The 16,955-nt window shown below is 36.6% G+C and overlaps 1 protein-coding gene across 1 annotated transcript in view; it reads left to right on the top strand.

Moving 5' to 3' along the window:
* The window catches only part of nxn (nucleoredoxin), a 71,584-nt gene that overhangs the window by 51,166 nt on the left and 3,463 nt on the right, over positions 1–16,955 (top strand). Inside the window, exons 2-7 of the mRNA XM_052576319.1 lie at positions 3,726–3,843; positions 6,912–7,045; positions 10,381–10,481; positions 11,872–11,978; positions 13,473–13,652; positions 13,759–13,883. Coding sequence (XP_052432279.1) covers positions 3,726–3,843; positions 6,912–7,045; positions 10,381–10,481; positions 11,872–11,978; positions 13,473–13,652; positions 13,759–13,883 — 765 coding nt within the window. The remainder of the gene's footprint in view (positions 1–3,725; positions 3,844–6,911; positions 7,046–10,380; positions 10,482–11,871; positions 11,979–13,472; positions 13,653–13,758; positions 13,884–16,955) is intronic.

Below are 16,955 nucleotides of genomic sequence, written 5' to 3' on the forward strand. Positions count from 1 at the left end.
AATAAATAGCTGGGGACTGTTTTCAGGCGCTACGTAATATCACTGCGCCTGTTACACCCATGGTACGCCTTAGTACATGATGTAACTACAGTAGTGTCAAGTTTTAAATAGGAAAAATATGGAAACTCTTTGGTCCTCTTTGAGCGAGATGCTAACGGTCTAATCCGATTCAATGATCTATGCTAAGCTAAAAGTGCTAACGCCAGACTGGGTCAGATGAATGGATTAGAAAATGGTAAAATTAATCGTGATTAAATATTTGAATCGATTGACAGCCCTTATACATGTGTGTGTGTGTGTGTGTGTAACAATAAACACACAAGCACACATATTGAATACAAAGAACTGAATACACAGTTGGCTTAAAAAAAATTGCGATATTGAGTTGAGTATTTCTTGTTTTTTTTTTTCAGCGAGAACAAGACCCTATATTTTAATAAACAGATGATAAGGTCCTGAAAATATCACACGTTCAACATAAACACATATTCAACATAAGTTCCACCCATTCGTCTGACTTCTAATGTCTAGAATAACATCCACAAATCATAGCTAGACAGCACCATAACATCTTTTTTCTTGAGGCATATGCACATTTTCTGGGGCAATACCCAACATACACAAAGCAGTATTTTTGCATAATTACTGAGAGTCTTATTAACAAATTGTGCATCCACAGTTTCATATTTCGTAGGCTAATGGGGCCTGTGCTTAGCTATCATAATTATTTCACCATTCAAAAAAACCCTTAATGGTTCTAAAAATACGCTTTATTTTCTTCAATATATAATTATTTCCCTTTTCATCTGTTCACACTCACTTTCTCAAAGAAGAGAGAGCTGCTTTCATTACTACTCAAGCATGTTTGATCCATTTGTGGTTGAACAAATGGCCTGTGCTCAGCCCGTGTTTTGTTTGAGTGAATGTAATGTATAGTTAATGTCCACTGTGGTTGTTAAATGGTCACAGCAGGGAGTATTGGCACATCGAAGGCCTTGCTCGGAGTAAAGCAGAGAAACAACACGAACGGCCGTAGACGAAGGTTATTAATGACGGCTGTCCTTAATGTTTGTTGTTTTTGCCAGTGGCACGTCTCTGAGGCCGTTATTGTTACTGGTGTGAAATGAAATCTGCTGTATTTCATCATGCGTGCAGCAGAAACACAGCTCTGAGGTTTCCAAATGAGTCTGCAGCCCTCCGGAGAGTCTGCGTAAATGTTGCCATTACATACAAATGCAAAAAAATTAATAACAAGCAAAGAAAAGACTACCTGAGATTTTTAAATGACGGAAACGTGTTTTCTCAGACAGCTTATCATCATAATGCCATGAGAACAATGGCTTGATTCTTTCTGCATCACTTGCAATGGAAACTTGAATTGCACCAGTGCAAAATAAAAGGAAATTGTTAGTAATTTGCCATAAATCATCATTATTTCGAGAAGGGTAACGGTGACTGATGAATGCAGGGGATGCAGCCGCTGTGATTATGGACCATCATCCCCTGCAGGATTATGCTAATCGGGTGAATTGTGATGCTCTCTAGCTTGATCTCGGTTTGCCAGGCTGTGCCGCTATGAAACAGAACCACATGCTGTCTATAGACGTCGTAAATGCTTCAAGTCGTCGTTTGCTAGTGTGAGCTGAATGCCTTTTGGTTTCTTTGCTCATTTTCAGTATTTCCTTGTGCTGTGCTTCTTTTTGTGCTGCGGTGTATAGGTGTTTCTGTGATTATTGTTTGTGCTTTTACAGGTGCACACAGAAAGGAACTGTTACTCGGGAGAAATGCAGTAGAGATTTATGGAAATTCACAAGTGTGACTGTATAGATCTGTACAGTCTTACTTAAAAATATTACCTTCACTAATACAGCAGCATGTGTATTTTGTGTACGTGTGGCTTTAATTTAAAAAGATTATTTCATTTTTATTTTTTATTTAAATAAACATTTGTTTTAAAATGTATATTTGTGTATATTCATTTTATATTTTATTTTATATTTTTGTTTTGTTTTAAATTATATTATTATATTTTGTTATTTAATTGTTGTATATTTTATTTAATGTTTTATTTTTTAAACGAACAGTTTTATAAATAATTGTTTTTATTTTGTGCATTTTAGTTTATTTAAAATGTTATCTTTTGTTTTTTTTATTTCTTTTGATGAATGTTTGTTTATTTGTATTCTTTATTTTTTACTTTTGTTTGTTTTTATTTTTCAGCGTTATTTTATATTTTATTTTATTAAAGCATCATATTTTTCCTCTTATTCAAAACATACTGGCTTATTGCCCATATTTAAAGAAAGTCTTTGACCTTTGAAACATCACATCAGCATTCATCACGGTCCATGTCTTTCCTTAATTGGCTGTTTTCATCAGGTTCAGGCTGTGAGGTTTTTGTAGCCTCACTGAACTGATGGGCTTCCGTTGACACGGCTGATCATGGAGCTGACTTTCATTTCATATTACCCATCTCCCTCATCCATGCACTCGTACAGCTGTCTCTCAGCCTGCAGGCGAGCTTTGTTCCCCTCATGGCTCCTCTCGCCCGAACTGACAGCTCTGTCAGATTCAGAGGTGTGTGTAAGGTTAAGCAGCAGTGTTGATACTTGAGACGTACACCGTTAGTGCCCTTTAGCCTCACTGTTTTTGCAGCATAGGCCGTGTCCGCCTCAGGCCGGAGTGAGAGATTTGGGTGCAGACGAGCCAGTGATTGCTCTGTTGTCTATGGCAGTATTGCAGGTTTGTGTTGGAGCGATTGTCTGGACACAATCCTTCAGGCTTAGAGAAACAGAGTAACACTCTTTGACTGCCTGTTCACATCTAAACTCTCCTCCTGTGAAAACATTTCATCAGCTAAGATAAAGAATTGGCCAATTTGGAAAACTACAACTGTAGTATTCTCTTTTTTTTTTCAAGGGGTTATCAAGTTAAATTATTTAATGTCATAAATGCTTTTAGCATATCATGTAGTTAAAATGAGAATTACATTTTCTAACAGTCCTAGTCTTTGCATGCGTGTCTAGCATTTTGATAAATCATTCATGTTCGTGGCACCTGCGTTTCAAGCGCTACATGTTTCGCGTCAGTCTGCTGCAGTTACTGTAGTTTACTTTCATAGACGTCTTTCATCTATTAGACCTTCGCACGTCCACGTCCTGAATAATTTACCAGGTTTGTTCTCACCAGCAAAGGATGAAAACAGCAGGAGCGCCCACAGCCGCAAGACTACGCGAGCGAGGTTTAATCGCTGGCTTTTTAGCCCCGTGTACCACGCTTTCACTGAGACTACAGAAAGAAAAAGCGCTCCGCTCGAATTTCCTCAGATGCCAGTCTCTTTAAAGTTGAATCAGCCCTGTAGATGTTTGATTCTGGCCCTTAGCTAATTCTTCGCCCGCTCGCTTCAGCTGCAGATAGCACTTAATTCAACTCGCCACATTTCTGAGTCTCTTTATACTTCAGAGCGAGAGGAAGACGTTTAAACTCAGCCGCTTGTTTCATAGCCTATTTAAAGCCTCACGTGGACCGTTTAAAGATGGGAAAGTATCGATTGTATCTCGAATGGTTAAAAAGCCAAAATAGCTTTGGAAGTAGAGGAATGAGCTGAGATGAATCATCATCTCTCTCTTCACCACAAACATTCCTAATATTCATATTTCTTTTGAATATCTTTTGATTTCCAGTCTCTCATCTCAGTCAATGTGTGTCTTTTTCTTTTTGTATAGATGAAGCTTTGGAACAAGTACAAGGTGACTAGTATTCCTTCTCTGGTGTTCATCGACGCTGCCACGGGGAAGGTGGTGTGTCGGAACGGCTTGCTTGTAGTTCGAGATGATCCAAAAGGTGAGTGCCAGGCTTTATTTTTCACCCACTCATTCCTTACAGTTCACCCAAACAGTTCACGCTTTTCATATGGTGTTCCAAACCCTTGTTAAATGTGAATGGAGAATTATTTGAAGACTCTTCACGGAGCTCTGTGGTTTATAGTTTAAGCTCCAGAAATGACACAAAACATTAAAAGTGCACCTTGAAAATGTCCATACAACTTGTGTGCTATATAAACTAAAACCCAAAAGTATACTCAAGTTTTGGCGCGAAAGTATGATTCAAGCATACAGGAAAAATGTTGTTTATACGTAGGCGGTCGACATATAGAAAGTTTCATTTATTTCGAGTTCCTGCATTACTTCTCTCCGGATGCTATGATGATAAAATGTGTTTGTAAATTAATCAAGCGATTAATCGTGATTAATCGCATCCAAAATAAAAGCTTTGGATTATGTAATATGTGTGTGTACGGTGTATATTTATGCATATATAAATACACACTCTACGGTATTGTTTTGGAAATATTTGCATGTATTTATATGTATATATTCTGTATGTGTGTATTTATGTATACACAATAAATATACACAGTTGCCACACATATTATGTAGCCTAAACAAAAACGTTTATTTTGAATGTGATGAATCACGATTAATTGTTTAAACTTCAGTTGTATTGATCTCGTAACGTGTGTCAGTGCAACAGTGCATTGTTGTGTCTTCAGCAGTTTTTTTTTATTTGTTTTGATTTTGATTGGTCAGGTTCAAATCTTAAAATATTTGTTTGCGAATCTGACTGATTAGTTCTTTAATAATTTCAAGGATACCGGGATCTGGTCACAGTAGTAGTTAAATTTACAGTTTAATAACTTGAAACTATTTGATGTCTTTAGAATAATATAGTGCACAAATTGTATGGACTGCTTTTATGGTCCATAAACTATATATTCCGAATCTTCTGAACAGACCAAAATTTGATGACTGGATCGTTGATTTAGTGAGTTTGATTCATTCATATGAGCCAGTTCTTTTTTTAATAAACATGAGTTGGAGTTCACTATATAAATAACTTTACTAGCCCACAATTTGGACACAACCTTTGTGAAAATTCTCCAAAAGTACTATGTTTGTGTTCCACAGAAGAAAGCTGTACAGGTTGGGAAAATCATTTGTTTGGAGGTGAACTGTCGCTTTAACTTGACATTCACATGCTCAGGAACTCAGATTGCATACTTGACTTGGCACCATGGTACATGGTTGTCCTTCACTGCTCTCCATCTGTCTGTGTGGTTACAATATTTGAAGAGCTCCAAGCGTTTGATAGCCCTCAGCTCGAGTGGTGTCATGCAACTTTCTGCAGGTGAAAGAAAGGCATTTTATTTGCCTGGAAAGGCAGGAAGCCACTGTGTTTCCATAAAAACATTCTTATGGTGGGATTTGTCAGGTGATCAACATGACAGATTCACCTCCTGGGTTTAATGAGCCTCGGCTCCAGCAGTAAGAGTGAAAAATGAACTCTGTGTCGTTCTCAAACACCGGCACGCAGGATTGATGACTCAGCTTTCTGTGTGATGACATAGTCAAGAGCTTTTGTTTGAAAGCATGTGTGGACGGGGAATATCCGGTGTGTTTGTACAGTGTGAGTGTGTGAACGTGCACAGTAGCAGGTTCAGAGGGCAGAGGGTTGGAAGGGGCCCTTGACATAACAAAAGGCCCCGGCTAAATGTGTGGGAGTTTCAAAGCGGAGCAACAGCCAAGTGCTTTTGTTCTTTCTGAATAATAAAACCTGTAACAAAGGATAAAGAAATTTTTACTTTTGTTAAGCTCCAGAATGATGCAAAACACATGGAAAAGCATCATAAAAGTGGTCCACACGACTTAGATTTAGATCGAATAGATTTGTTTGACAAGCAGGCCAACATTTAAGTCATAATTCTCTGATAAACATACCGCAACCAAATGGTTAACTCAAGAATCACTACAACTGAATGCATTTTGTTCCCTGTGAAACATGGTCTTTATTTACATAAACTAATTCATGAATTGAACTATAGAACCAGATCAGTAAATGAATTATTCGCTGAATCATTCTGATCCAAATTCTGTTAATTCTGGTTCTTTTCAGTTAACAGTGATTGTTAATCTGTTGTTTGATTGTGGTCTTAATGAGTGTATGTTTATTCAGTGAGTTGAACTCTTAAAACCAGATCAGTCAGTTTTGTGCTGGTTTTGAGTATCTGGTCATTCTGTTTCATTTCAGAAAACAGATTGGTGGTGTTAGCCAATAAAACTGATTATTTCATGAATCTGAGTGATTAATTCAGTGAGTTGAATTTGAGAACCAGATCAGTAAATGAATCATTCACTGATTATGACCGTTCTAATCTGAACTGTGATCATTCCAGTTCTTTTCATAAAACAAATTTGTCCTATTTGCAAATCAAACTGATTTGTTTAGGAATCTGAGGGATTGATTCATTGAGTTGAACTCAAGAACTAGATAATTACTGAAACAATCATAATGATGAAAATCAGTTAGTGATTAATTTAAACAAATTGGTCCTGTATGCAAATAAGACTGATTTATTCATAATTCTTAGTGATTGATTCAGTGAGTTGAATGAACCAAAGAAGTGAATGAATCATTCTGATTGGAATTATGACCATTTCAGTTTTGTTCAGTGAAGAGATCCTGTTTACAAATCAGACTGATTAATTCAGGAATCTGATTGATTCAGTCATGAATCAGAGTTCTATTGAATGACTTATTTGGTTGCTAGTGATGGTATACATTTTAAATTAGTTATGTAATATGTAGGAGAAATTGAGAACGAGCGCCCCATCTCAAATTTCTGGTGCAGTAATGGGAAATGTAACTTCCATCTCACAGACCTGATATTTGCATCATCTCCCTTCACCTCTGTGCCGCGTTTGAAATCCATGACCCGTGGAGATCCAGAGGAGAGTCTTGTGTGTATTATAAATACATGAATGACATATGCATGTGCTGTGCTGGCAGTGAAAGGAGGATTGTGTGACAGTAATCGGAGTCTTGCCTCTGCTCTGCTCTCACCCGTCCTGCAGGCCTGGAGTTCCCCTGGGGGCCGAAGCCCTTTGCGGAGGTGGTGGCCGGGCCCTTGCTCAGGAACAACCGACAGACGACAGACAGCAGTGCCCTGGAGGGATCCTATGTGGGGGTTTACTTCTCTGCACACTGGGTGAGTGCTCTGTGCTAGTGCTTCTAACCTAGCTGTATTTTGGAGACAAAACCACGGTCGATTTAACCTTTACTAGCAGATCTCGTATGATAAACAAGTATTTTTGTTAAATACTAATGTTTTGCTAAGAATATCATTATAAATATATTGCAATAACTAATGATTTAGTTATACTGTAGGTAACTAAAACTAATGAGACGGTTTCCTTAAGAATCGACTTTAAACACTCCATTTATTGTCTTATTAATAATGCATCACTGCAAAAATTGTGCTTTTGTAAAATAATGAAAACAAATAGGATGTCACTTTCTGCCATTTGAGTTTCCTTTCTGTGAACAAATGTGTCACACAAAAATGAACTGAAACTCAGCATATATAGGCTACCGTACATGACACATTGTTTTTTTTTTCTCGTTAATCTGTAAAGTATATCAAATATATTTCAAGTATTCATTCCTTGCATTTATGTATATTTTATATGTAAAACATTATAATATAATATTTAATATTTTCACATCTAGGTGGAATTTTTTTTATTTGTACTACTGTCTGTTCAAAATAAATGAAAAAACACCTAGCATAGTAGACTTGTTTTTTTTTTTCTTTATTTGTACCGAAATCGTATCGAACCTTTAGGCCCAAACAGAGGTATGTACCGAACCATGATATCTGTGTTTCGTTCCACTTCCACTATATATTTGTGTGTGTATATATATTATAGCATTTTTATTTTCATTTAGTTTAACTAAAACTAAAACCATAAAAATCTAAATTAAAAAAGGACATTTTTGAATAAAATATTCATTAAAACATTTTCTTTCAGCTAGATGCAAAATGAAAATTGTCATTAATAACTCGCCCTCCTTTTATCTTCGGAACACAGTTTAAGATATTTTAGATTTAGTCCGAGAGCTTTCTGTTCCTCCATTGAAAGTGTGTGTACGGTCTACTGTCCATGTCCAGAAAGGGTAGAAATTTCAAACGCTTCAAAGAAGATCCGGTTACATCGAGTGATTTGTTCGTGAACCGGATATCACAAACTGCAGTTTTGAACTCGCTCACAACAGACACGGAAGAGAAGACAATGCTGAATAAAGTCGTAGTTTTGGCTATTTTTGGACCAAAATGTATTTTCAGTGCTTCAACAAATTCTAACTGACCCTCTGATGTCACATGGACTACTTTGATGATGTTTTTCTTACCTTTCTGGACATGGACAGTATACCGTACACACAGCTTCAATGGAGGGACTGAGAGCTCTCGGACTAAATCTAAAATATCTTAAACTGTGTTCCGAGGTCTTACAGTTTTGGAACGACAAGAGGGTGAGTCATTAATGACTTAAGTTTCATTTTTGGTTGAACTATCCCGTTAAAATAATAATTTCATAAGTCATTTTGTGTTGTTACAATGTGCACTACTGTTCCTCTTGGGCAGGGATCTCCAACCCTGCTCCTGGAGAGCCACCGTCCTGCAGACTTCAGTTCAAACCCTGCTCCAACACACCTGTCTAATTATAAAATAGCCCTGAACAACTTGATTATGCTGGTTCAGGTGTGTTTGAATGGAGTTGAAGCTGAAATCTGTAGGATGGTAGCTCTCCAGGAGCAGGGTTAGAGACCACTGCTCTTGGGTTTCCCACCATCTGAAACCTTTTCCACAGAAAGCCTTTTATTTCCCACTATAGAAGTCACTCCTAACACTCAGGACAGTACGTGACGCACTCATTCACTTTCACAGAGGAATGGTCTCCTGACTGACAGCGAACACGGGCACTGCTTGTGCCAGTCCACAGAGCTGCAGCTTTTTCCAGTTCCCCCCTTTTCCAAACCCAGACAAATTGTGAAGATGAGCCACAAAACCAGGCTATATATTTATATAGTTTATTATTCCAGCACCACATTCCTTGTTCCTAACCAGCGTAAAGTGAACCTCTTTTAAAGTGACGTTTATAAGACTAATTGTGCCTTGATGTATTGTTTTCATAGATTTACTAATGCCTCCCTTTTTTTCTTCTTTTTAAAATTACCTCAAATAACCTCTAGGAAACAGAGGGAGAGTTTGCTAAATTGGAGGGAATTATTATTATTTTATTTCTTTTTATATACAGACTAAAATAGTCTAAAAAGTCTGATTGGCTGGCTCATGAATATGAATAACTTAAAGGGATAGTTCACCAAAAGAAATGAAATTCTGTCATTATGTCGTTCCAAACTTCATGTTCCTAACTACTGTGGAACATAAAAGAAGCATGATAATAGCCAAAAGGTTTCAGTTCCCATCGGCTTCCATTGTACTTTTGTCCATACAAAGTCAATGGGACCCAAAACAGCCTTCAGAATATGTTTTATGTTTCATACTGCAGTAAAATAAAAAGAATAAGGGCTTGTAACAACATAAAAGTGAGTAAATGATGATGCAGTTTTCATTATTTGGGTAAGCTTTCCTTTTAAAACCACATTTGGCTGATCCATACTTTTTGTCATCTTTGAAAGGTCAACATTTTTGGTTGTAACCTTCTAAAACATTTATAAATTCACTGCACATTTCAGTTTGTGATTCATGTGGTGCTGGTAAATTATATCAAATTATACATTTTTAGTTATTTTACTATCAATCACAGTTACTTTTACTATTGAATTACATTGTATTTAATCATTACTCTACAAATAACTGCTGTTACATTCATAAAACAGTAAACCGTATATGTCAGCAAGATATAGTAGGTATAGTTTTTTTTTTTTTTTAGCAAGGATGCATTAACTTGATTAGAAGTGACAGTGAAGAGGTTTAAAATGTTACAAAAACAAGGAAAATCTGTGGAAAGGATTTAAATATATGGTAAATGAGTACTACAGCATACTAGTAGCTGGAAGCGTTAATCAGATCCACCTAAATATTTGATAGAGAAAGGCAGAAGGGCCGGAGGATGTTTAAACTTTGTGAATGACAGGCGTTTGAGTTCTGTGTAAATCTGCTGAGCTGTCGTTCAGTGTGGATCTGCCGGTTGTCGAAGTCTACGCAGGGCTGGAGATCTCTGAGAGCTGAGTGAAGTATGTCAGGCAGTTTGTAGCACTCTTATGAAAAGAGAAAAACATGCAGCACAAAATGCCTCCAAGCCATAAAAGACAGGGAGAGTTTAAAAGCTCTTCCAGGCCCTAGTCACATTTGTTTTGTTTAGTTTTTTTTTTTAAAGGAGTGTTGAACTGCAGGGAGAGTAATATTAAGTGCTCTGGGCACTCACAAGGCTTCTAAGTGCTGTTTATTATCAGAAACCCTTGAGGAGATCTCGCCATAACTTATGAATGTGTTTATGTGTGTGTTTTATTTCACAGTGTCCTCCTTGTCGCAGTCTAACCCGAGTCTTGGTGGAATCGTATCGGAAAGTGAAAGAATCAGGCCACAAATTTGAGATTGTGTTTGTCAGTGCTGATAGGTAAGAAACACACACACACACACACACACACACACACACATATGTGTATATATGTGTGTGTGTATATACTATATACCGTATTTTCCAGACTATAAGTCGCACTTTCTTTCATAGTTTGGCTGGTCCTGCGACTTATAGTCAGGTGCGACTTATTTATCAAAATTGATTTGACATGAACCGAGAGAAATGAACTAAGAGAAAACATTACCGTCTACAGCCGCGAGAGGGCGCTCTATGCTGCTCAGTGCTCCTGTAGTCTACACTGAAATCATAGAGCACCCTCTCCCGGTTGTAGACGGTAATGTTTTCTCTTGGTTCTTCGTTCTAAATAAATGCGATTTATAGTCCAGTTCGACTTATATATGTTTTTTTCCTCCTCATGACGTATTTTTGGACTGATGCGACTTATACTCAGGTGCGACTTATAGTACGGAAAATGCGGTATATCCTTTTGTTTATATATAATAATATATATATATATATATATATATATATATATATATATATATATATATATATATATATATATATATATATACACACTTATTTTTTATAATTGTCATTTTTATTTAATCACAAATTGTATTTTTAACATAAAGGCTACAGACACACACACACACACACACACACACACACACAACAATTTCAGTGCATTAATTTTGTCTTTACATTTCTATTTTTCATTTTAAAAAAATTATTTCCCGGTTTAAATGTACATTTTGCGTCCCAAATATTTGGTGTGGTCTCAGACTTTGGACAAGTTATACATATTTTCACTAGGGATGCACTAATTATTAAAATACTGATCTTCGGGATTTTCATGTTGTGATAAACGATAAATCAGCAAAATTAAAATTACAAGCATTTACAAAAAGTACAGTACAGTAAAATTACAGCTACATTGTTTTGTCTCCATAAAAAAAAAACACTAATTACAAATTATATTGCATATGCATGTACACACACACACACACACACATTCCATTTCTTCAAAATCCTTAAACATTCTACATATTTCCAGGTTTTCATTTGAATTCCAGATTCAGTATGTATTAACAGTAAAATGTACAGCATGGAAATGGATGTAACAGTGTGTGTTATTAAATTATGAATTAAGTGTATTTAGAGATTAACTTAAAGTGAGGTTTGCAATGGCGAAAAATAAGGAATATGAGCACAAATTAAATATCCAGTATCTGTCTTTATACAGATATATATGATATCAACTGATAGTAATACATTCAAATCTCTAATATTGGCCATTAACACAATATATTGTGCATTCTTAACTAACCTCGTTGCTTATTTCCTATAGTTGTTTGAATATTTTAAAGTTGGAGGACACTTTAAACACACGATGAAGATTGAAACAGCTTGTGTTTTGACGCAGGTCAGAGGAGTCATTTACGCAGTATTTTAGCGAAATGCCGTGGTTGGCAGTGCCGTACACAGACGAGGCCAGACGCTCACGACTCAACAGACTCTATGGAATCCAAGGTACGCCTGTGGACTTGAACTCCGGCTCAGGTGGAAGTGTGGTTGGATGTCATACAGCTGACCCTGCCAAGAACTGCAAACTGAGCTGTAGGACCTCAGGAATGTAGGCTTCTAATCAAGTTTACTTTACTGTTACTGTTCCCCACCTCTCGCTCTCGCTCAAGATAAAAAAAAAAAACTATTCTGAAAACACAAAAGAAGCATTCTGAGGAGTATTTTAACTGTTTCTATACATATAATGGAAGTCAGTAGGGTCCAAAACAACACTGGACCAACATTGACTTTCACTGTATGGACGAAAAAACACATTATGAAGACATTCTTTCTTCGTGCTTTGAATGGCATGTGGGCTAATAAATAATGATGGAATTTAGATCTTTAATAGAAATCTTTCTGCCGTAATTAGCTGCGACTGTGCCTAAAAACTCTGGGCCAGGTATCATATGACCCCTTTAAGAGTCAAAAAAGTCTCTTTGGTTTTGCTGTGGTCTCTTCTCCATTGGGAATGGATGCATTGAGAGGGAAAGTACTGGCTTCGCGCCTGTCTGTTCTGGAATGTGAGGAATTCATCTTGGATGAGTTGATACTGACTCCGCCGTTCCTCCACCTCCAGCCTGGAGTCGCTGTGTGAGTCTGATAAGGCCACTAATACTGCAGTCAGATTTCTATCTCAAAGCGCGTTTGAGAGAGGACGGCCGTACGGAGAGATTGCTGTGACCACAGGCCGCCGGACTGAGCCTTTGTGTGCTTGAGCTCCACTTACTGTAACTTTAAACACGTTAAGGCATGTCAAAAACATTCAAGCATTAAAGCATAAATACATTAGTTTAACACAATTGTAAATTATTGTTAATTTAACTGATAATTTAAAGTCTGACACTTAACTTTTAAAAGTAGTATGTTAACACTACTCATAATGAACTAACAAGAACGATAGTACCCTACTGTTTGTGATTTTTTTTTTTTTGGAAAGAATATTAATGTAAATAAATTAATGTAAAGGCTTAATTTATTTAATAACAAATATACTGTAAAAACAGTAATTTTGTGAAATATTATTACACTTTAAAATAATAGTTTTCTATTTGTTTATTCCTGTGATGCAGTGCTGAGTTTTCAGTATCATTCATCCAGTCTTCACGGTCACATGATGCTTTAGAAGTCATTCGAATATGCTAATTTGCTGTATTTATTTGAAATGGATTTCTTTTGTAACATTACAAGTGTCTCTATGGTCACTTTTGATTAATTTAATGCATCTTTGCTGAATAATATAATCGATTTCTTTTAGTTATTTTGAATGGCAATGTATACATATTAATACATTTGATTTAGATTTAACATTTTAGGCTTGAATCCTGTAAATACACTAAATTACAGCCAATTATTACCTATTTGATGTTTAATTAATGTGTGACATTAAGTATTTTTAGCTTGATGCATTATTGAATAATATCTTGACATTAAAGAATAATGTGGTTTAACCTTTTCCAGGTATCCCCACACTGATTTTACTGGACACAGAGGGTCACATGATCACGCGACAGGGGCGGGTGGAGATCCTCAATGACCCTGACTGTCGGCTCTTCCCGTGGCACCCGCGACCCGTGCTGGAGCTCAGCGAATCCAACGCCGTGCAGCTGCATGAAGGGCCCTGCCTGGTTCTGTTCGTAGGTGAGCTCATTGCAGAGGATCATTGAAGCTTCACCTCCCTTTTCTAATTACTATGCTCTTACATCGTCTTCCTCTCTTATTTCACTGTTTTGAACCTCTCGTTTAGATGCTGAGGAAGAGGGAGAGCTGGAGCCGGCCAAGGAGCTCATCCAGCCAATCGCAGAGAAGATCATGGCCAAATACAAGGCAAAGGAGGAGGAGACGCCACTGCTCTTTTTTGTCGCTGGAGAGGTATGTTTGTCCATTTATGTATGTAATCAAACAATTAGGTGAAAGTTGCCCAAAAAATGAACTTGTCTTTATTTACTTACCTCGTTTCGGTCTGAATGATTCGTTCATGAATCAAATTGACTCGATCTGCAGCGGTTCACTGGATATGAAGATTATCAGTGAATAACAACTTAAATTTAAGTCTAGGCTTGTGCAGTTTATTTTGAAATATTGCTAATGTACAAATTGTGCTATTCATTTTGCAACATCGTTTGATAATTTTGATATGAATTCTTCAGAATGTTATGAAAAGTCATACTTTGTTAGCAAAGAAAAGCCTGCGTATGTGAATGTTACTTGACATTTGTGTGTTTTTTCGCTTTGCTTAGCTTTGTGTTTTTAATATAGGTCAAGACGTTGTCAACAAATGTACCAGCGGCTTCTGCCAACAATTTACCGTGATAATAATAATTATTTTTATTATGTATGTTGGCGACATTATTTTCAGAATTGAAATAAAATTTACAGTTATTTTTGATTATCTTTTTCTTTAGTATCATACAGTATAATAGTGTTCCTGTAGCTCAAGTGGTAGAGTTATTGTTAGGGGTTCGATTCCCTGGGAACACAAGTTAGGTAAAAATTGTTAGCCTGAATAGCAATGTAAGTCACTTTGGATAAAAGCGTCTGCTAAATGCATACATTTTATTTACATTTAATTTAATTAAAATTTATATTTAAGCCTGTCAAATAAATCTAAAATTTCACTTAGACTTAGAATATAGTACACAGATTATATAGACTACTTTTTCAGATTAAAAGCTTCAGTTCCGCTTAATTCTAATGCATAAATCAAGAGTGAACAGTACATTAATTCAAAATTCAACTTTTCGAGAAAAAAAAGGACACACGGGTTTGCAACAAACTGAAAAAGAGGCAAAAATGACTGTTTCTTCAAGGTTTTATTGAGTGAGATTTTGAAAAAGTTTTTATTCTTCTCTGCCACAACAATGTTTGCTTGCTTTTACACACAAGTGTGGTGTGCCATCTGTTTCTGTATATTTGTGTAAAACAATCCTTCGGGAGGGCGGCCTGCAATCACCAACATGTACATGCAGTAAATAAAAAGAGCTGCAGATGAATAGCAAGCACATGTAGCACAAGCCTCAAATCCAGAGGGTGCCGAAACAGCTGTGCCCTCCGCTCTCTTTCTTTCCCCCTCCCTCGATTCTTTTTTTCATCTCCCTGATCTCCTCTTCGTCTTTCAAGCCTGTATGCCATGAGGGAGGAAAGCCAACATTTTCATAACTCTTATCTCCTGTTTTCTCCTTGTGACCTTTATGTGAAGTCATGTAGAGAGTGACGGCATGATGTAATTAATAGACTATTAGCAGCCCCTTTCTTTACTTTTCCCTTCTCAATTTAGTTTTTCTCGTTCAGTCTTTGTGTGTGTGTGTGTGTGTGTGTGTGTGCTCTTGTTTTTGTGACATATCAGGACACAACTCTGTATAATGACATGGGTATGACACGGGTATTACAAGGAGAGGGAGACTTATGAGGACATAACCCAAAACGCTTATAAATCATACAGAATGAGTTTTTTGAGAAAGTAAAAATGCACAGTATCCTGTGAGGCTTAGGTTTAGGGGTAGGGTTGGTGAAAGGCCATAGAATACACAGTTTGTACAGTATAAAAACCATTACGCCTATGGAATGAACCCACTTTTCACAAAAAAAAACTGAAGTTGCAGATCCTCAGGGTGGCACTTGGCTTGAGGTTTGAGTAGGCGTTCCCCGCACATGTTATTAAGCTGTGCATGTTTAACCAACCACTGCATCTGACATTTAAAATTCGAAAAGTGCCCAATTTGGTTCCTTACTCTACTATTTGTGTTTTCTGTTCGTTTTGCTGTTGTTGTTTTGTTTGTTTTGTGTTGTGTTCTGCTTTTCTTGTGCTGGGTTTTGTTTTATTTTTGGTTCTTTTTGTCTTGCATGCATTTTGTTTGGTCTTTTGTTTAGTTTTTTGTTTGTGTTATGCTTTGTCTTGTTTTGTTGTAGTGTTTTGTGTAGTTTTTATTCATGTTGCTTTTGCTTTGTGTTTTTTTTTTTGTGGTCTCTTGTTTTGTTTTTCATGTTTGATTTGTTATGTTGTTTTTGTTTGCTTTGTTGTGTTGTATTTCACTGTATGGACGAAAAAAACACATTATGAAGACATTCATGTTGTATTTCTTCTGTCTTGTCTTGCCTTTTTTCGGTTTGGTTATTGTCTGTTTTATTGTATTTTTAATTGATGCATATTATTATACAAATTATAACATTGCACAGACAATTGTAATATGCAGTTATATCACACCGATCTCATGTTATCACTTTAAAGTTTAAGTCTTGTGGTGATACTTTTGCAACACGTGTATAAATGTTCATCCTGGCACAATGCCTTTCGCCAGACTTTTGTGGGAGGTTCATTATTTTAAATGCTGTTTGTTTGTTTGTTTGTTTATCAAACTGGGGGCCAAAATTATTTCCTGTGTGTGTGTGTGTCTGTTTGAGTTGTTGTTTTCATATTTTGTTTTGCTTAGCTTTGCGGTTTTATTATAGGTTAAGACATTATCAATTTTGCACAAATTTTTTTTCTCAAAACAGCAGTTTTTGTTTTGTTTTATTCAATCAAAAAATAACATCATACTTTTAGACAGAAGTGTATATGTATTTAATTTGGTTTAAACCAGAACCTTTCCTTAAAGGATTTTCCGATGTTTTCTTTGTTTTTATAAACCAACATACCGCAGATGCTGTCGATAGACCATAATTTGTATTTAACCGAGAATAATCCTTTAATCAGTGATGCAATACCCAATCAGAGCTTGGCAACGAGACACATTCTTTCACTGATGGCTTTTATTTATTTCCAACGTGCAATTATTTGAACCTAATGTCTGGTGCAGAGCACAGCTAGAACACTGTTTGGTTCAGATCAGAGCTCTCGGATAACCAATCAGCACAGGCCGTTCATAGTGCGCTAGCCAATCAGACTCTGCTTGCATGAGCAGATGGCTAATGCTTGTGGAATGCAACAGGCCCACAATAGGCAGA

Source organism: Carassius gibelio, chromosome B15, assembly GCF_023724105.1.
Source record: "Carassius gibelio isolate Cgi1373 ecotype wild population from Czech Republic chromosome B15, carGib1.2-hapl.c, whole genome shotgun sequence".
Classification (NCBI taxonomy): Eukaryota; Metazoa; Chordata; class Actinopteri; order Cypriniformes; family Cyprinidae; genus Carassius; species Carassius gibelio.